The sequence below is a fragment of the Phocoena phocoena genome, chromosome 11, assembly GCF_963924675.1.
Source record: "Phocoena phocoena chromosome 11, mPhoPho1.1, whole genome shotgun sequence".
In the NCBI taxonomy this organism is placed as follows: domain Eukaryota; kingdom Metazoa; phylum Chordata; class Mammalia; order Artiodactyla; family Phocoenidae; genus Phocoena; species Phocoena phocoena.
Window position 1 is genome coordinate 81,191,539 of NC_089229.1, and position 20,500 is coordinate 81,212,038.

General features: G+C 42.8%; 1 protein-coding gene across 1 annotated transcript in view; it reads right to left on the minus strand.

The window, feature by feature from the left end:
* Positions 1-9,209: 9,209 nt before the first annotated feature.
* The window catches only part of SSPN (sarcospan), a 44,417-nt gene continuing 33,126 nt past the window's right edge, over positions 9,210-20,500 (minus strand). Inside the window, exons 2-3 of the mRNA XM_065887872.1 lie at positions 15,749-15,835; positions 9,210-9,626 (exon numbers count right to left, since the gene is read on the minus strand). Of these exons, the coding sequence (XP_065743944.1) occupies positions 9,261-9,626; positions 15,749-15,835 (453 nt within the window). The 3' untranslated portion in view covers positions 9,210-9,260. The remainder of the gene's footprint in view (positions 9,627-15,748; positions 15,836-20,500) is intronic.

A 20,500-nucleotide genomic window follows, 5' to 3' on the forward strand; every position in this document is an offset into this window, starting at 1 on the left:
CTGATACAGAGGCATTGAGGAAATGGCAGGGGGCAGCTGGCACAGGGGGAAGCAACCCCTCACCTCTTCTCTCCAGGCTGCCCACATATGCTTCACGAGGCTCCACCAAGTTCAGGGAGGGATCCTTTCTGAAAGCTGGGCTGAGGGCTCACATGTCACTGAGCAGGGACAGAAAGGTGCCTCCATCTGAAACTAATCACATAGCGTGTCCCAGGTGAGAATATGTCTGCTGCAGGAAGAGATGAGTAAGAGCCTTGAGGGATCCTTGAAAGACTGTGAGGTCCTTGGGGAAGAGAGAGCAGGCTGAAGCAGGCTGTCTCCCCTATCTCTCCAGCTCCTCTCCCCAGGGCTGCTCTGGCAGGAGAACCAGATGGAAATATCACCTAACACAGAGTGTTTTATTTGTCCTGGTCTACACTCCTGCCTTATGCAGTGAAAGCTCCTTGGCCACACCATACAGAGGTTCTTCTCACTTTTAATTGAATCCTGAGGTATTTTTTTTTTCTAGAGGTGCCAGCTTAATTACTAGAATTCCCAGCAGGGCTAATCAGAGATTCATAGAAAATAAAGATGGAGGAGAAGATCTTACCCAATGGGTTTCTATCATTCTGCTCAGAGGGTTCTTGCCATCCAGGGCAGTGATCACAGTTCTTGGCATGGTGGGCTATTAATAGGAGCCCTGAAATAAATCCCTGCCCAGTGAGATAAGAGAAACTGATTTCACTGCCTGGGTATCTCTCCTCTGGTCATCAGACACCTTCCATTTTCATCAGCTGTTTATCAAAATCAGATTAGTAAGAGAATCATCAGAGCAGAATTGTTTACGCCTGTCTCGACCTTGAATTACAAATGACTTTCTTGTGCTGCTTGAGCAAAAAACCATGACCTACAGATGAACCAGGCTTTGTATTTCCTGCACCTTGTCCTGAACTTATAATTCCCCAAAGACCACAGTTGTGAAGTCTCGTTGGTGATCATTGATCTAGGGCAGGTGAGGTTTGCTCTGTGGGGGTGTGGTTATGTGGGTGATAGATTCCATCTTTGTGATAAGTCATAAGCCACTAATGGGTTATTTTGAGCTCTCCCAAGTGGAAGACAATGGAGCATTTAGTAAGCTGGCGGTTACGTAAGACATCTCTTTCCAAACAAAGAGGAGGCGGGACACCCAGCCAAAGGGTTGAGCACAGGAGGCTGTGTGGTCTGGTGGTTCCAGGGCGAGACGTGGGGTCAGGGCTTCCTGGGTTCAGCTACCAGCCGGGACTCTGACTCAAGGGGAGCAGAGCCAAGTTTCTTGGCTTTTGACAGAGAGACTGTAAAACCCAAGAGAGAAAACCGCAGGTCTCTGCTCAAGGACTCTGGGGGAAAAGCACATTTTGGAAATGAAAAAAAAAAAAAAAAATCACCCAGTTAAGTTACAATTTGGGCCCTTTTCCAATAAGACGTGAGCATTTTTTCCCTGCTTATTGCCTGACACGTCTTTCTCCAGGCAGCAGCGTGAAGCCAAGCCAGGCTCCGAGGGTATTCTCTGTGGGATGAATAGAGGAGCCCGGAGGTCCGAGCAAACGCAGTCAACCTGGGTGCGTTGTCACCCGCGGTGCTCACGGAGCCGGGCCCTGGCGGCAACGAGGTTCTGCATGGATTCTTCTCTTTGCCTCCCTGTTCTGCTTTCCACAGTCAAGAGCCCTCTGAGATGCTGGGAGGAGAGAGCCCTTCCCGCAGACTCTGCGCGTTTCCCTTCCACGAGTCTCAGCTGCCGTCTGCTCAGCTGTAAGCAGCGGCCCGAGCCTCCGCAGACCCACGCGGATGCCCAAGCCACAGCCCGAACCGAGGCCCAGGGCAAATGTTCTCCACGTCCCACCAGCTCTGAAACTCTGTTTCCTCTGCCGAGACAGAGTGGGTGGCTGCCTACAGGGTTGGGTTGGGAGGACACCTGGGCAAGGCTCCCCTCACAGGCATCACACCTCCTTTCTCCGGACCAGAGACGTTTTCTGATCTTCAGGAATCACTTACGGAAATGAAAACCATACTTATAGGGATCTCTGTATTTAAGGTCTTCACCCCCAGCACAGGAGTTAACAACACCTTAGATGAGTCTCATAGACGTGGGCCAGGGCATGAAGGAGGGGGAGGTTTTGCTGTGGAATGAGGTGGTGGGGAGAGCAGTCTCTTCTCTGGAAGAGAGAGATATACATCCCAGAAGTGGAGGTGGCCTTCTTGGTCACTTGACCCAGAGCTGTCTGGGCAGCTTGGAAATCTAGCAGTGCTGGGTGTGAGGGTTGCAACAGGATGGTAGCTCTTACTCTAAGCCAAGCTAGGCCAAATGGAATCCAGGTTCTCACTCGTGGTCCACTCATCCAACCCCAGACACACTCAAGATGTCACTTCTCCCTACATTGGTCCGAGGGGACGTTCCCAACCACTGGCCACGTAGCCAAGCTCCATGTCCCACATTCTAAACTTCTCTATATTAAAATAAATAAGCTCTCTCTCTCCTTTCAGTTGTATAACCATCCTTTGGTCACTTTTGTTGCAATCTAGAAAAAAGTTTTAATAAAAAATTGTAAGTCTACTCTTACCCATAAAGGTATCTGTGGGAACATTGCCTATTTTGTAAGAATATGTGAATTCTATCCTGACTGAAAGAGAAGTAAAAATAATCCATTGAGGCTAGTGATAACTTTAATCCCATAATTTTCAGGCTCTGGTCCCTCTACTTGACAGTTCGCTCTGGCTGGCGCACCACTTTCACACCCGCCCTGGGTACCAATAGTCTATTAAACACATGCCTAGGAAGATGTAGGGAGAAGAGCTAGGGGTGGGTTTCATGAGATTACAATCATCTTCTCTGGTCACAAGTACCACTGCTTCCTGTGGTCCTTGAGAATCATCCTCTCGTTCTCTACAAGGACACCTGGTCAGAAAGACAACACACTGAGTTTCTGGGGAGAAGGGTCTGGGTAGAAAGCCAAACAGAGTAGACAGTGCACCCCACCCAGAGAGAGATGTCTCCAAAGTGTCCAGGTCCGCTGACATCTCATTGTCCAGCCCCTCCTCAGGCACTGTCCAAGCCTCCTCCACAATTCCTGGCAGCAGCATCCCAGGAACCCCTACCTCCTTCTCCAGCAAGATCCATGTGGAAGAGGAAGACGCAGCACAGGTCCCACAAATGAATCTCCAGACCTCCCCACCCCCCATCCCCCCACCCCTCGCCCCAATCACAGGGTCTTGTTAAACAAAAGGCTTCATGTCTCAGTTGAAATCGTGTATTTGGATTCTTGCCCTAGTATCTGCTTTTCCCCAAGAATAACAGCTGAGTATACATCCCACGGGATCTTTCTGATGACCTTTCCAAACAAGAAAAGACTTCCTCTAAAACCCATGCTTTGGGAGGGATCAATAAACATATAGATATCTGTTGGAAAGAAATAGAAGAATGAACTGTTGTCTCCAAGCTGGCATCATCCCCATGTATTAGTTTTATTTTCATTTGCTTACAATCTGAATTTTAAAAGTGCAATAGCTGATATTAGTCCTGCACTTCATAAATACTACCTTATTAAAGATGAATCTGTCAAATGAAAAAATAATTTATAACCATTTGTCATGAACTACAAAGATAGATAGACCCTGTCAAGGGAAAGAGTAGATTTCTGGCTGTAGTGTTTTAATAATTAAATTTGCCACCAATTTAAAAATTCATATGAGTGTTTTCCTATCCAGCCTGGAGAATGAAGTTCCAGCTGGTATTTTCTGACTATATTCAAAAGTAAACCCTTTTATGATTCTTGGATGAGAATCAGTGATCCACAGAGTCAAGCATATTAAAGGTGCTTGATGGTTGGTTTTTAAATAAATGAGGGATTGTATGTTACAACCTAACATGCAGTAGATGGATAATGTACCAAAGCTCAATAAAGCTTCACTTCTAAAAGTTGGGGTTAAAGACGCTCCTGTTACATTAAATTCAAAGGGCTATGAAAATCAGGAGAAATGTCTCAGCTTCTGCTTCTGCCTGAGAGAAGGGCTGAGAGAAGGTGGCCACATTCAAGAAACATCCAGATGTGTAAACCAACAAATAAGGATCCGGCCAGCACATGATTCCATGCACATCGTCAGCAAGATTGGTACTATCTTGGGCTTCCCTGGTGGCGCAGTGGTTGAGAGTCCGCCTGCCGATGCAGGGGACGCGGGTTCGTGCCCTGGTCCGGGAAGATCCCACATGCCGCGGAGCGGCTGGGCCCGTGAGCCATGGCCGCTGAGCCTGTGCGTCTGGAGCCTGTGCTCCACAATGGGAGAGGCCACGACAGTGAGAGGCCCGCGTACAGGAAAAAAAAAAAGATTGGTACTATCTTATTTTAAAAGCAGAATTTCTCTTTGAGGCCCATTTGATAAAGTTTCTGGCTTATAAAATGGAAGTCCCAGAAGGGGATAGCAATGCAGAGACACTTTTCTAGTTGGATGTGGGGACTGGAGCCGGTGTCAATGAGAAGGCTATGTAGAACCCAGCTGGAAGGAGGAAACCAAATATTTATCAAGCCACTGCTATGAGCCACTTTGCTAAGTGCTATTTAATTTAACCTTTCCCATGAGGCTGTGAGGCAGTTCCACTTTTCTCCACTTTACAAATGAGGAAACTGAAGACTAAATGATTTGTCCAAAGTCACATAGCTAGAAAGTGGCAGTCAGATTTCCAACCCTAAGACCTGCAGCCTTAGGACGAAGGATAGGAAGTCCAGCTCAGAGCATGTGATCTAAATCGTTATCCCTTTCCTTTGGCACTCTACAAGCTTTTCTAACTAAATTAGAGAAAAAGAGCCACTGCATTTTACAGTATAGTCAACTATTTAAATTGCCTCAGAGTTGGTAAGAAGGAGCCCTTGTTTTCAGATTTGAAATGGAATAGGCTGTCTGTTTTTCCATGTAATTCAATGTCAAATATGACTGCGCATGTAACATTCGACATGTATCTCATTCTTTAGGCCAAGCTTTACTTGATATTAATAGGTGTAAAATCAGCGTTCAAAGCATCTTCTGCAAAATTTTTTTTCCAGCTCAGGCTCCCTCTGGCTGGGGAGCATTTACAACCTTGACTTCGACAATGTACCAAAAGAGAGACAGCCCCTGGAGCAAAGGAGTCCAAATGCGTATTCGTCCTTGTCTATTCCAAACCCAGATTTTTTTCTGCAAACACTAAGTTGAGAGATGTGATGTAGACCAGTTCATGGGCAATGTACCATCACCTTAAAACACATCCAAACAAGGAGATTTCAGAGATTATGAAAATTTTATTAACAAAGAAAATCTTCAGTATACACAGCCCCTTAAAAACAACCACCTCAAACGTGTAGGAAACACTTTGTTTTCTACTCATTATACCCTCAATGCCAGAAGAAGAAAACTGCAACACCAAAGTACAGACCAATATTTTCGAAGGGGATAATTGTTTGAGATAATAAAATACTAGAAAATTAGAAGAAACCAATCAAGGTATTCAGTTCACAGGCTGAACCACTGAACCTTTATCCAAATGAACGTTTCCACTGTGAGTCAGTATATGTGGCCATCAGCTCTTTGTAACACTACCCTGAAAACACAGCGGACATCTAAAAATATGATCAAGTTCTTCGAGTACAGGAAGAACCGAGGGCCAGCCTGATTCACAGGCTGTGTGTATCGCTGCACAGCAATGGTTCAGCGACAGTCGCTAGAAAATGTAAAGGTATGCTTCACGATGGGATGCAATTAGTTTTTCAGGGCAACTTTTCAGTTCATTTCTGATCATCATTAACCGATCCACCACTGTCCCCTGGAATCTCCCTCAGATATCCTCTACCCCACCCTTTACTAAGCAAATCTATGAACATATTCCAGATATACTGCATGCAAGAGAGGAAGTATGAGAATGTGAACAGATTCTAATGTCCTGGATACAACTAGAAAACACATAACGGGTTCTCGCTGTCAGAACACACTGATGTCTGCAGCTGAAAGTCCCTTAAAAGAGATCTTATGGAGGTTTCACTCAAGGAAGGAAAGAAGTTAGGCCTGTTACTTGACTACAGTTTCTAGGGCCTGGTGTAGCTATATTTTTAGGAATGGCTCCAAGGATCTGCCTGCACAAATTTGGATGGAGCGAGGGAGGCACAGATGGTGGTCACGTGAAGGCACAGACCGACTGGGTGGGCTCAGTTACAAACTCTGCACACTTAGGCTGCTGTATTCCTCCTATTTCAAGTGCTGCCAAGTCCCGGCTGTTTGCCTTCTTTCCAAAGTCTTGATTCATTTAATTCTCCTGAAGGAGGTGGAAGAGAAGGAGGATTGTGCAAATCTTACTGTTTTATGGTTTAGAAGAGACAGTCACCATCTTGGCACCTTGTCAGATTTTAAATGTAACATTTTGCTAAGTGTAAAGCTCGGTATCTGTTCCTTTTCTGTTGCCATTACTGTAACTTCAATATTTGCAAAACACAACCTCAAAATGCTTCACATCCAGCCCAAAGCAGTTTGTTATTCCAACACAATTCTCACATGTATCAATACACAGTGAGTTTGCAGCACAGAAATCTTTTCTTTCTTTCCTTTTTAATTTTTTCATTTTATTTCTTGTTTCTTCTTCACTTATGAATTGTTTCTCTCTTTAGGGATTTAAGAATGATTCAAGCACACAATAGCAAAAACCCCATTATATATACACATTTTATATATATATAAAATGTGTATATATATATATACACATTATATATATGTGTGTGTGTGTATATAATATATACACACACACACACACACACACATATATATATATATATATATCCTGATTATTACCAAGCTTATCACCATGTCAGTTCTTACTGGTTGCATTATTTAGAAAAAGGAAGCACATAAGCTAGAGTTACTCTACCATTTGAAATACCCTGTGAATCGCTTGTAAAGCATAGAACACCTTAGTGTTGCGTAGAATTTAATTTTCTGATAGAAAAATTTGTAGTGTTTGCTATAAAAAATTGTTTAAGGTATTCAGGGTGTGATTCCAATGGTGACTTATTCATAGTAATTAGCATTAAAGCACTGGTTTCTCACTCTTTAAAAAGGAGCCCACAGATTATCAGTCATTTTCTTTTGTAGGAAACTGTCAAAATCAAAATGGATTCAGTTATTGGAATTTTTTTAACAGGGTACAAAGTATTTTTTTAGGTCATCGTCAGGAGGCTTGGTGTGTGTTGATGTAATTTTTGTGTATTAAACCGCTGCTCCAGAATCATCCATTAAGCCCCTGATGTGCATTTTTGGCCTGAGCTAGTGTGTAGGAAGGCCTTTTTTTTTTTTTTTTTTTTTTTTTGCGGTATGCGGGCCTCTCACTGTTGTGGCCTCTCCCGTTGCAGAGCACAGGCTCCAGACGCGCAGGCTCAGCGGCCATGGCTCACGGACCCAGCCGCTCCGCGGCATGTGGGATCTTCCCGGACCGGGGCACGAACCCGTGTCCCCTGCATCAGCAGGCAGACTCTCAACCACTGTGCCACCAGGGAAGCCCGAGGAAGGCCATTTTTAAAGCAAGTCAATACATAAAAAGGTTTTAACATCTGTTAATCAGGTGTTTTATCTGGAGGGCATAAAATATATTTACAATCCTCCAACTAACTTAACATTTCCCTTTTTATTTGGATATTCATATCATGTAATAATCGACACTATTGTCACAATCGATGGAATTATTCATATACCTCTTAAGGCAAACAAGGAAATGATTTTTTTAGAGTAGGGTTTAATGATTAGTAAAATATATCAATAGGCAATGTGGATAAGCAAATTAAGCTCAATTATCTTGAATTTCTGCTTTCAACAGAGCATACTAATAGAGAAAGTTTTGGGTAACATTTATGCTACATGAATTTGCATTCTGAGCTCCTTCCTTAAAACATTGATATTGTTCCAAATTCAATGATAACAATAACTCGAGAGAAAAGTCTCCCACCATAGAGTAGTTGTGCTCTTTTAAGTCGCAGTCACTTCAAAACAAAACCAAAAATTACCCTCCAAGCCAATGGCCAAATGTTCAAATAATGACCTCAGAAAACATTAGTTTAAGGCTCTAGTTGACTGTGCATACAAATCAATAATAAGATTACATATCAAATATAATTTCATGAATGGGGCACCTCAGCATTACTCAATCTTCGTCAAAAGTACTTAGCTTAGAGATATTTTACAACGTATCACAAATGTGCTATTTGTATAAACATTTCCCATTACAAATGCTCTCATTTTCATTTAAATGAGTATTTTTAACCTGAGCTATTAATAAAAAAAAAATTTTTTTTTTCTCCCTTGTAAAGCTTGGCTTTCAGAAGAAAGAATCTTTAAGTCTTCTCTCTTGTGATAGTAATTTCTCCAAATACCGACAGTGCCACGTAAGTACAGCCAGGGCTCATTAAATAGATTTCTGAGCATAATTATAATTAACCATTAGCTAGAAATTAGTTTTAATGATTTGTTTTAGATGACAGAATAGAAGCATAATGTAATTATTTTTAAACCTTCTATATCATTAAGAATACAACTACCACCAGCTTTCAATTACTGCGAAGCAATCACCCAAAGCATTCACTAAGTGATCTATTTACAGTTCCAAAATAGGGGAGCAGAGGAAAAAGGCCAGGGGTCCCAACCCAGGTGTTTGTAATTATTTAGCCTTTTGCAAAATCTCTTCCTTTTCTACTCTGCTCTTTTAAGCTGTTTCATGCCTTGAAGACAATCTCTACCAGGGAAAATAGAGAAAGACACACTGGCTGCTCCGCTTTCCCCCTCCTCCTGCCCCCTGCTTTTCTCGGAGTCATAGTGAGGATCACGGCGGGAGCGGGGAAAGGCCTGGAGGAAGATCCTACAAAATTTAGCAAGTGGGTCTGAAACTGTCCAAATCGAACTGGACTAACAGGAAAGAAGATTATATCAGTAATAGGTAACATGAGTATTAGGAATAGACTCCAGACTTTAAAGATAGAACTCTACCATTCTTTCCCTGTACCGTGTTCTTTTAATATCCCAAAGTCAGTTTAGATCTTAAGAATTAAAAAAAAAATACTATGGAAACCTGAAGAAATGCTCTTTCATTTCCTGAAAAATATAAAAATATTCATTTAGAACAGTGAATATTAGTTATTGTCAAATTTCATTGTTTCTTCATTTTCTTTCTCTTTTTTTCCTTTAAAAAAAAAAATCTCAGCTAGTTAGGGTGCTGTTTGCTTTCCCACCTTTGAACAAGAATGTTAGACCTTTTGCTGCTGACCTTCGGAAGTTGTCAGGGAACACACCCTGACACCCACGTAAAAGACCTGGTACCTGTGTTTCCACATCACAAAGCAGGCCAACAAGCACACAAGGCCGCAGAGCAAGTTCAGAATCATCTGGATGAGTAAGAACAGCTTGAAAGTGCCAGTGATGCTGGTACAGTCAGTCACATCCCGGTACACAAAGGTCCTGCTGAGGGGCTCAGAGGAGGGCAGTTTGCACTGGCAGGAGTCGAGCGTGGTTCCACAGGTAAGCTGTGTGAGTTGTGCATAGTGGTGAGCGGCGAACGCCACGGCCAGCACACAGACCGTCAGGCCAAGGGCACTCAGCAGAAAGTACAAGAGCTGCAAGAAAGCAGAAGAAAACCTTTCCAGTTATAGAGAACGTTGGATGACTATTGGCAAAGCTAATAAAGAAAAGCTCTTCTTCTTCTCTTCCAAGATTCCTTCTCTCCCTCCATTCCCTGATGGAAGGGCTGTCTCTCCTCAGAAACATGGTACCCAAGACATGGCAACGGCTCGTTATGGACTGTTAGTGACCAATCTGATCACAATCTGAAAAACTCTGATCGTATTTTCATTTGTCGTACAGATGTCGGGTGTTTTTCATGAATTGAGCCAATAATATTAGCTTGATTTGGGGATGTTTGTATATGGATGTAGCAGGCAGCTTAGATGACTCCCAAACACAAGAGCCGTCCCTGAAAGGCATACTGTGCTTGTTTTGACCTTAACAACTGCTGATATAAAGACTGAAACAAGACTAGAAAGTAGAGAACAAATTTCTTCAATGTAAACACTGTGTTGGCCAAAATTGGCCATGATTGGTCAACTAGCAACATGGGTTAATGAAAAAGACTATATTCAATGGAGTGGTTGCCAAACTATGTCCAGGAAGGCCAGGATCCCCAGTGAGAGGTTGCTGGGGGGAAAAAAAATTATGGTTCCAGAAGGTGGGTGACTTGATCACCTACAAGTCTCATCCCAAGTCCACCTATAACCATGTAGTTTCTGAGCATAAAAATAAACTGTAAGTGGTCCCTCAGTCACCAAAGTTCTGAACACCATTGGCTTATGTGTTAGCCTTGGAATGGAAAAGTCTGGTTAAAGTTCTAACTCTGCTACTAAAGAACCATGGAATCCCTGAACAGCTCAGACATTTACCCTACACCTGAAATTTTTTTTTTTTTTACGGTACGTGGGCCTCTCACTGTTGTGGCCTCTCCCGTTGCAGAGCACAGGCTCCAGATGCACAGGCTCACGGGCCCAGCCGCTCCGCGGCATGTGGGATCTTCCCGGACCGGGGCACGAACCCATGTCCCCTGAGTCGGCAGGCAGATTCTCAACCACTGCACCGCCAGGGAAGCCCCCCACCTGAAATATTTTGATCAAAAATTGTGGGTGCTTATTGACGTGGCCACAATATAAACCATTTTACAGAACAAGAAATCTTGTGATTGGACTTCCCTACTGAAAACCTTGCTCTTAATGGCCCAACCTACTGAGGACCTAGATAAGGAACAGAGTCCCCAGCTGTTGGGACTGGTGTACTGAACCCAGTTCTTAGTGCAATATTTACATTCCCATAGTCAAAAGTTGCTCATAGAGCAATTCTGCTGAATGTGAACTCCTCAAAGGAAGATTAGTCACGTCCAAGTTCAGATGAAAGTTGCTCTGAAAAGATTATGCCCTCCGCCTGCCTCCAACTAATTGCAACTCAAAATAAAAACATGTATGCAAGATTATAAAATATGTGTGCATAAGTCCTCCAGATGAGTGATTTTGCACACAGGGACAATTTCAAATGTTTTCAAGTCTTAAATATAGAATACTTAAAATTTTATGTTTTCTGTCTTGACTGGTGTGTGTGTGTGTGTGTTGGTGTCCTGAGCATGTGTCTGGTTTGCTTGGAAGCTTCACTGCGGACACAGGAAGAGAGTGGACCTGGTTAAAGCCGTTTCATCTTCCTATGGCTGCACGAGCAAAGAGTGCAGAGGTTCTTCGGATCTTCTCATCAAAAATATCTTACACACACACTCTCTTTTTCATTTTCAAATCATACGAAGGACTGTCAAATACAACCCACATTTCTTCATCTGTGAAACAGTTTATGGAAACATCTTTCTCAGGGACATAACAAGGATAACTTAGACTGAACACATTTAGCCTCCCTTGGAGGAAGGGAACCAGAAAAACACACAGTGAAACAAACCATTTCAAAAATTTAAGAGGAAATATTTAATCTGTGCTATTGAATGCATCACCTTGGTCCTGCCTGTCGCCAAAGTTTCAGTGGCCATATTTTCTGCAAAAAAAAAGTAGTTCTTGGGCTAAAAAAGTATGGATTTATTTTGTGGGGCCATTGGGATAGAATATTTGAATTATTCTGGGTTGTTTTGAAATATTCAGACTTGACAACTGACTTCAAACTCTTGATGCCAAGGGCCAAATTAGATTGTGCTGGCCGTGTCGTGCGTGCCTGCCCATGACAGCTGCATTTCCAGTGCCTGGGACATGAGTGACTATACCAGCAGGGAGGGCCCAAATTAAGGGATGATTTTTTACCTGAGAGTCATCTGCCTAGCAGAATGGCCCCAGTTGGAGTTTTCTTCATACACTTTATTGCCATCAGTGGATGGGGCTACGGAGGTCCTGTCATAACTCTCTCCCACACACTCATCCTTAGATAGAGAATTTATAGAATATCCGCTGGGGCATTATCTTGAAACAATGACAATAATCCCTCATTCTCGATCTGTAAATTATTCAAATAGCTGCAAAAAATATTCTCTCATAACCATCACAAAAATCCGTTTGCTGAAATGAGAGTTTTCCTCTTCTTTTTTTTTTGCGGTATGCGGGCCTCTCACTGCTGTGGCCTCTCCCGTTGCAGAGCACAGGCTCCGGATGCGCAGGCTCAGCGGCCATGGCTCACGGGCCCAGCCGCTCTGCGGCATGTGGGATCTTCCCAGACAGGGGCACGAACCCGTGTTCCCTGCAGTGGCAGGCGGACTCTCAACCACTGCGCCACCAGGGAAGACCCTGTCTCTTCTTAAAAGATAACTTTTGGGCCCAAAGAGCAAAAGATTTGCCCAAGACTTTTACCAAGTACACAGCAGTGCCTGGTGATTGTTACAGGCATGGACTGGGGAGCAGACAGCCTGAGTTAGAATCCCAGTTCTCCCCTCCATAACTATGAACCTTGGGCAAATTAAATCTATCCCATGGGTACCTTTGTTTCTTCATCTAGCACCTAAGTCACAAGATTACTCTAAGGATCAAAATAATTGATACTGGGCTTTCCTGGTTTAAATATTTAAGTATTCTTGAAATGAACACATTAGCAGACCTGGAAAGAGCTGCCAGTTCTCAGGACTTTTAGGATATCAACCCTATACTGGCTTTGTGTTATTCTATGTCACGTGAGAGTAACAACACATCCTTGGCCTGTAGAAAGGATGTGAACATTTACACAAGCACAGAGACTACTCAATTTTAATTGAGCATATTAAATATTCTAGAAGCCTCAAGAGCGCAAACAAAAGCCATGCCCCTCAGCTCCTTTAAATATGAATACATTTTCATTGGTGCATTAGCTCACACATTGTGATTCTGCCTCTCCCACTGCAGGAAAGCATCGGGCCAAGTAAGCAAGAGTGAGCCACAGAATCAAGTTTCTTATCCATTTCAAGACATAAATACAGACTTGATCGGCCAAAGCCTGTGGGCTACATCCGCAGCGCTGTAGCATTTTTTCCTTCGCGGCTTTTAACTCAGCTGACAGCAACAAGCTTCTGGGTCAGAATCTGTAATTTAAAATCAAGTGGCTTACTTTACCTACACGGCACACATAACTATCAATAAGAGTGTTTACGATGACCTTGGGAAGGCCAGCAAATATATTTTGATACCAGCGGGGCTCGGGATGCATCTGTCTTGCCTGTGTCAGTCCGGGCGGCCGGCACTGCGCAGCGGGCGGAGGCGGGCGCCCCCGGCGCTTATGTAACCACAGCGCCCGGGGGCACGCCCCGCGCTCGCCGCCTCTAATTGGTACCCGGCCGCCGCTTCAAAGTTCAGAGGCTATTGCGACTGCAATGCCCTCGTGGGGAATGTGCCCCGAAGTGTTTATGCACGCACACGAACCAGACACGTTTCTGAACATCATCAAGGTGAGCCCCGAGAAAACAGAGGATAGGCAGGAGGCCCAATCAGCGGCCGGATGGCCCGCCGAGCCCAGGAGCAGAACTCGGGAGCAGGGCCCGGGGAGAAAGATGGAAGGCGCCGGCGGCTTACAGGGCTTGCCAAAGGGCCGCCAGAGAAGACTGTGCTAGCTTGAGATGAAAAGACAAGCCCCCGTGGCCACTGTCTGTAAGGAAAAGGGAAGTGTGTGGGGCGCGCGCGCGCGCGAGCGCGTGTGTGTGTGTGTGTGTGTATGGATGCGCGCGCGCGCTAGCACAGGCTGCAGTAAAGCGCTGGCATCACCCCCGTATTGCTTGTCCTGACTATCTGGGCGTTCAACAGAAGGAAATAAATTCGCCGCCAAAGCTTGGTCCAGGGTATCAACACGTAAGCACTAAAATGCGGTTTTGCTAGTGAGAAACACCTCATGAAGATGCATTTTATTTCTTCTCCCCCAAATGATGTCAGGAGCACAAGGGAAGTCCGCTGTAACCTGTTGTGCCTTTGGAAAACCTGGAGATTGACGGAGCTCATTTTCGACCTGAAGGTAATATAGCGGGCACCTTAGAGAGCTGGCAGCAAGCATCACTAAAGGTCACATTCAGAAGAAGAGAAAAGTGCCTCTGTATTTGTCAATGTCTGTCACAGGTGAAAAAAAAAGATAGTTAATGAGATCTTCCTAGTGGTGAATTCTCAACCTGGCTGACATTGGCAGTGACTTTTTTATTTTTTAATTTTTTTTATCCTTGCTCCTTATTTTAAATGCAGACGTTGAGATGGCTTTAGGGGCCTCTGTGAAGATGTTGCTGTTGCCTCTGCTGTTTCCTGGGATCATGGTGGAGAGGGGGATGAAGGCATTTCACAGAAACTGATGAACCTAGTTTAGAGCCCTTTTTACCTAATGAATGAAATTCCCATAATTTAACAGATCATTTCTTACTAGGCTTTAAAAAACAAAATCATCACTAAGCCTTGTAGTTTATTCAGACTTCTACCAAAAAAGTAAACATGGACTGATGTCTGCTCTATCTGGCCTTCTTTTTAAGGGACACCCTCAGACAGAAAAAGTAAAATTTCCAAGGGGGGTGGGGGGGCATCTCCACCAAAATTCTAACTCTATCAATTTTTAAAATAGCATCCATTAAATTTTTAAATTAGAAGAGTTACATCTAACTATTGGAGAACATCTCAAAATTGAAGAAAAAAACTACACAATGTAGGTATAATCCCACCACTCAGAGAAACTATTTTTTCTGTGCATATAAGAGCTATTTATTTAATCTCTGTAGGATCATAGCATACATTTTGTGTAGCCAGTTTCTTTTTGCTAGTTAAAATAATTTGAATATTTTATTCACTAATTACTCTTTCACGACATGACTTAAATATATATATGTATGTATATATGAGCACATTGCTTTTTTATGTCAGTAGCTTTTATATCAATATACTAGAATATACTAACATCTTACAAAGGAGTATCCAGTTTTTATGTGTTTTCTTATAGAAGAAAAGTAAACAATGTGACTGGACCCCCAAACCAAAACAAAACCAAACCAACACTACAGAAAGCTTTTTGTTCTCTGCTACAGGAGTTGAAAGAAAATGTAGGAATTTGATTTCTACCAACTGATTTCTGAGTGGGCTGTTTATCTCCCTAAACTCTGAAAGGGTGTGTCTGTGCTTCCCTTTGGAGCAGATTCTACTGTGCAGTGAAAATGCTGTGTACTTGAATTGGCTCCAACCAAACACAGTGTCTCTAAAAAAAACGGCACTCAGGAAAGGCACACACACTTGCTAAACCAAGCATACCCCAACCTCCTGCCTTTGCCCTCAGATTCTTGGCACAGGTCATTTGGATGCACCCAATGTACCTTTTCTGTCTCAGTGATCCCACCTACCAAGGGAAATACACTTAGACTGCTTCATTATTAAAACATTCTAAAAAAAACCCCCCAAGATGGGGAAGTGGGCACTGATATAGACACTTTTTCCCTGGCCAAGTGTTTTGCTGAACTGATGAGTTTTCAATTTTCCTTTTAAGGGCATTGGAGGGCACTTCATATGCTCTGTGCCAATCCAGTTCATGGAAATTAAGACTTAAAAAAAAAAAAATCAGCATTACCTTTGGGGTCTGGATGAATGCCCTCCTAAAACATATTTTGGCCTGTCTAAAAATGCAATTTCTAGAATAATCAGATATACAACCCCTTAAAAAGTCCTCCTTAATTTTGTACTTGTGTTTCCTTCTATGTGATGATAAAAGAGAAAGAAAAAGGACAACTTACTTTCATGGCAAACTGGATACAAGTCCGTTCGTCAACTTGATAGGAGACACAAAGCATAAACAAACCAAGATAGGCCACTAAGCAGACCTGCAATGGAGAACAGGGAGGAAAGGTTGTTATCAAGGAAAGCCGTGCGTTCTAATGACATCAATCTCAGTGTCTTTCACCAGTAACATCCTTGTTATCAAGGTGCTCATTTCATTTGCTTATCTTTATGTGCTATTTTTTCTCAGCTTGTGGAACAGAGTTTTAAAAATAGGAAAATCAATTTATTTCAATTTAGCCAGTATTTATTAAGTCCTTTCGATGTGCCAGTTGCTGTAGAAGGTCCTTCAGCAAATACAATGATGAACAAAATTTCCTCAACCTCAGTAACTGTACGGTCCAGGCCAGGCCACGATAAGCGCACACACTATTCTACGGCAGGGCATTCTGTGTCAAATGCTATTCAGAGAAGTACAAAAAGAAGAAAAAAATAACATTGAATTGGGCAATTAAAAAAGCCTTCTCTAAAGAGGTGGATTTGAAATGGTCCTTGAAAGGGATGATGATAATAATAATGATCACTACCAGTTACGGAAGACTTACCTTGTGCTTGGGCTCTTCTAAGGCCTTTTGTATGGATTTCTTCAAGTAATCAGCACAAAACCCCATGAAGTAGGTGCTATTATGATCCTCACATTATAAGTGAGGAAACAAGCACAAAGCTAGTAAATGATGGAACCCGCCCTCAAACCAGGTAGCTTGGGTGAAACAGTACGAGCGCAGGCGGATGCAGGACTGTGTGTGGAAAGAATAGCAAACGTGTATCTACAGTTGAAATAATAAAATATAGAGCAGAAAATGTAGGTGGAAAGTCTGGGGATGTAGAACTGAGTTAGGAAGTAGTGGAGTTCCCTTGACCATTTCTGAGCAGGGAAATGACATGATTCAAGACACGTTTCTGGAAAATGAGCAGTGGTGTTGGGTGGGTTGCCGGTGAGAACACCAGAATCTTATTTTACTAATCTAAGCAAGATTAATCTATCAGGTGAGCCAGAGCTCAGAGGGTGGTGGACGAAGTCAGAGAAAGAGGTGAGAGGAAAGATGTAGTAAAAGTAAAATGTATACATCTTGGCTATTGCATGACCAATGGGAGGACACTGGAGTGGGAGAAATAGAAAGCCATCTCCAAGTTCTTGAGTGTCAGTGATAGAAAGAGTGGGGGTGGGGGGGTGCAACTGACCCAAAGAAGGCTGGCAGGAGGCATGGCAACTTTGAGGGAAAACATACTCAATTTTTAAAACAATTTTTTAAACCGAAGTGTAGTTAATTTACAATGTTGCGTTAGCTTCAGGTGTACAGCAAAGTGATTCGGTTATATATATATATATATTTAGGTTCTTTTCCATTATAGATTATTACAAGACACTGAATATAGTTCCCTATGTGATACAATAGGTCCTTGTTGTTTACCTACTTTATATACAGTAGTGTGTATCTGCTAATCCCAAACTCCTAGTTTATCTACAACCCCACCCCCCGCTATCCCCTCTGGTAACCATAAGTTTGTTTTCTATGTCTGTGAGTCTATTTCTGGCTTGTAAATAAGTTCATTTATATCATTTTTAAGAGTCCACATATAAGTGATATCATATGATGTTTCGCTTTCTCTGTCTGACTTACTTCACTTAATGTGATAATCTCTAGGTCCATCCATGTTGTTGCAAATGGCATTATTTCATTCCTTTTTATGGCTGAATAATGTTCCATTATATATATATATATATATATATATATATAATCTCCAGAGAAAACACTAATTCGAAAAAATACACGCACCCCAATGTTCATAGCAGAACTATTTACAATGGCCAAGACATGGAAGCAACCTAAGTGTCCAGCGACAGATGAATGGATAAAGAAGATGTGGTATATAAAACCTACTCGATTTGATTTTCTTTTTAGTGCATTGGAGTTTCTTAAACTGTGATTTAGAGTTTCTAATCAAAGCATACCTATTCACACTCAACTTTGGGAACCTTAAAAAGTTGCTAAGCTCTACTTTAGGATGAAAAACATAAGCAACAGAATTGCATTTTCTGATAAGCACAATTTTCCTAGAGACAATGTTGGAAGGGTGGCTGAGAGTCACCCAGCAAGTCATTAGATGGCTGGTTTGGTGATACTCGTAACTCTTATCCCCAGGGCCAGCTTTGAACCTCGGACCTGCTAGGGTGGTAGAGCTGTTTATTTACAAAGCCAACACAACATTTTAACGTAGCACCTCTATCCTATTCTCCCCTTGATTACAAAATCAATAAGTGGCTTGTGCCCTCACTGGTTCTCAAGTTGCAGGTTTAGGTTTCCACTGGACTGTGAAGCCAAAAGCCAAGCCTTCCTTGAGTACAGGCTGTTTGCAGGGTTTTCCACCATTAGGACAGGCTGATGGTTAAAAGCAGAGATGACATTCCTAGTTCAACAGATACAGCGTGGGCTGGAGAGGGCTGGGTAGAAAACAAAGCAGATAGGACCCACAGAGATAGCTTTTCAGCAGAGCACGGGCAGATGTGGAGGTAATGACACTGAAGTTGTTTGTGTAACCCACAATGTGGCCATATTTCCAAGGCAGGGATGAAGTTCCTTTTCAAAACTCTTTTAAAAATATACCTAAAAAAATATATCTAATTGAGGTATAAGTTTGATAAGGCCTGTAATGGCTTACTATGTATTTTCAAATTAAGAATTTTCAGAGCTAGGGACTTCCCAGTGGTAAAGAATCCACCTTCCAATTCAGGGGATGTGGGTTCGATCCCTGGTCAGGGAACTAAGATCCCACGTGCTGCAGGGCAACTAAGCCTGCACACCACAACTACTGAGCTTGCGCGCCTCAACGAGAGAGCCCACGTGCCGCAAACTACAGAGCCCACGCACTCTGGAACCCACGAGCCACAACTAGAGAGAGAAAACCTGCCCGCCACAACTAGAGAGAAGCCTGCACACCACAACAGAGTCCACGCCGCAACGAAAAGATCCCGCGTGTCTCAACGAAGAAACGAAGACCCCTCGAGCTGCAACTAAGACCCGAGGCAGCCAAAAATATAAAGAAAATAAATAAGTAAAAAATTTTAAATGCTTTAAAAAAAAGAATTTGAAGAACTAAAACAATGGAAGAAAGACCTTTTCTTTTTTGTTTATCGGCAAGAAACCCAGTGGAAGCTTCTAAACTTGCTTGTGGGGATGGTTAGATCCCTAAGTACGTGCCTAGGCTCACTTGTTAGCATCTGTCTGCAGGTGCACAGGGTCAGGCTCTCTCCTACATAACTGTCTTTGTCCCTAGAGGCTATTGTGAAGTTGGCAATTGCCAAAACTCTCCCCTTTGTCTTCATGAGAGACACATTCCAACAATCAAGCCTAAATGACTAGTATCTTAAAAATCTGACTCTGCCTTCCTTGAACAAATTTTTCTACTTCAGTAGTGTCTACTTCTGTGAAGCCTTAATTTAGCCTGGCTTCCGGCAAGAAGTTGCACAAGAACATATAACCTCACTCTAGAGTATTTCACTTAGTCAGTCGACAGAACTCTTTTTGAGGCCAGACTCTTTTAACAGCTCCAGGAACCGAGCACTGAAAAACCAGTCTCAGCCTTCAAGGAGCTCTCAGTTCAGTGGGAAAGAGAGGAGAGTGAAGTTACAGTACCATGTAAATTTTAGGACCGTATCTGCTGTAATACACTGAAGGTGTGATTAACCTGAAGGCAACTTGAAGAAACTTCCTGGAGGAAGATGGATTTTGAAAGGTAAGCAGAAATTAAGCAGAAGGATGTTAGGAAGAGTAGAGTAAGTACTAGTGGGTACAAAAGCATGGAGAAATGCAGAGTAAACATTGAGGTCTCCCAGAGCTCTGGTGCAGAGGATGGGAGAAGAAAAAGCCAAAGACGAGCTTGTAGAGATGGGCAGGAAGTAGGTCACAAGGAACTTTTATTTCAATCTAGGACATTTGAGGCAAGGGAATCATGTGATCAACGTTGCCTTTTAGAATGGTCTTTGCAGCTGTGAAGAATGGATTGGGAAGGGAAGACCAGCTGGGAGGCTGTTCTCCATCTATGGAGAAATGATGAGTGCCTGAGCTCAGGTAGCAGTAGGGACCGAGAGTAGGTGTGTTTGAGTGATGTTAAGGAAACAGAATCCAAGGCTCTAAGAACTGATTAGGTGTGAGGGTTGAAGGAGAGGGAGGATTAAGCAAAGTGCTCAGCTACCTGACTTGAGCTGTCAGGTGGATGGAGTTCACGTTTAGTAAGGCACAAGATACAAGAGGAAGAGCAGAATGGGAATGGAAACCGATAATGCCCACCTGAACTGAAATCTCAGACACGTGGGCCTAGAACTCATGAAAGGGATCTTAGCTGAACATAAGCCCTTAAAGCAATGGAAACCATCAGAAATGCTGGGTCACCCAGAAACAGTCTAGGCAAAACAAAAAAAGGCCAAGGAAGTTACCCAGTTATGAAGAACCATTGAATAGTTTGAGCAGAAAGCATCTCAAATACACTTCATATAACTTTGGTTGTACATCATGACATGTCTAAATACTATGAAACTGATCATCCTTCTGGATTTTTGAAAGTTTCACTTCTAGGTCCTAGTGTAGGATATTTGCTATAAAGCCTGGATCAATCCAACATATTTTATTTTAATATTTATTATTTATTTATTTGGTTGCGCCGGGTCTTAGTTTTGGCAGGTGGGCTCCTTCGTTGTGGCTTGCAAACTC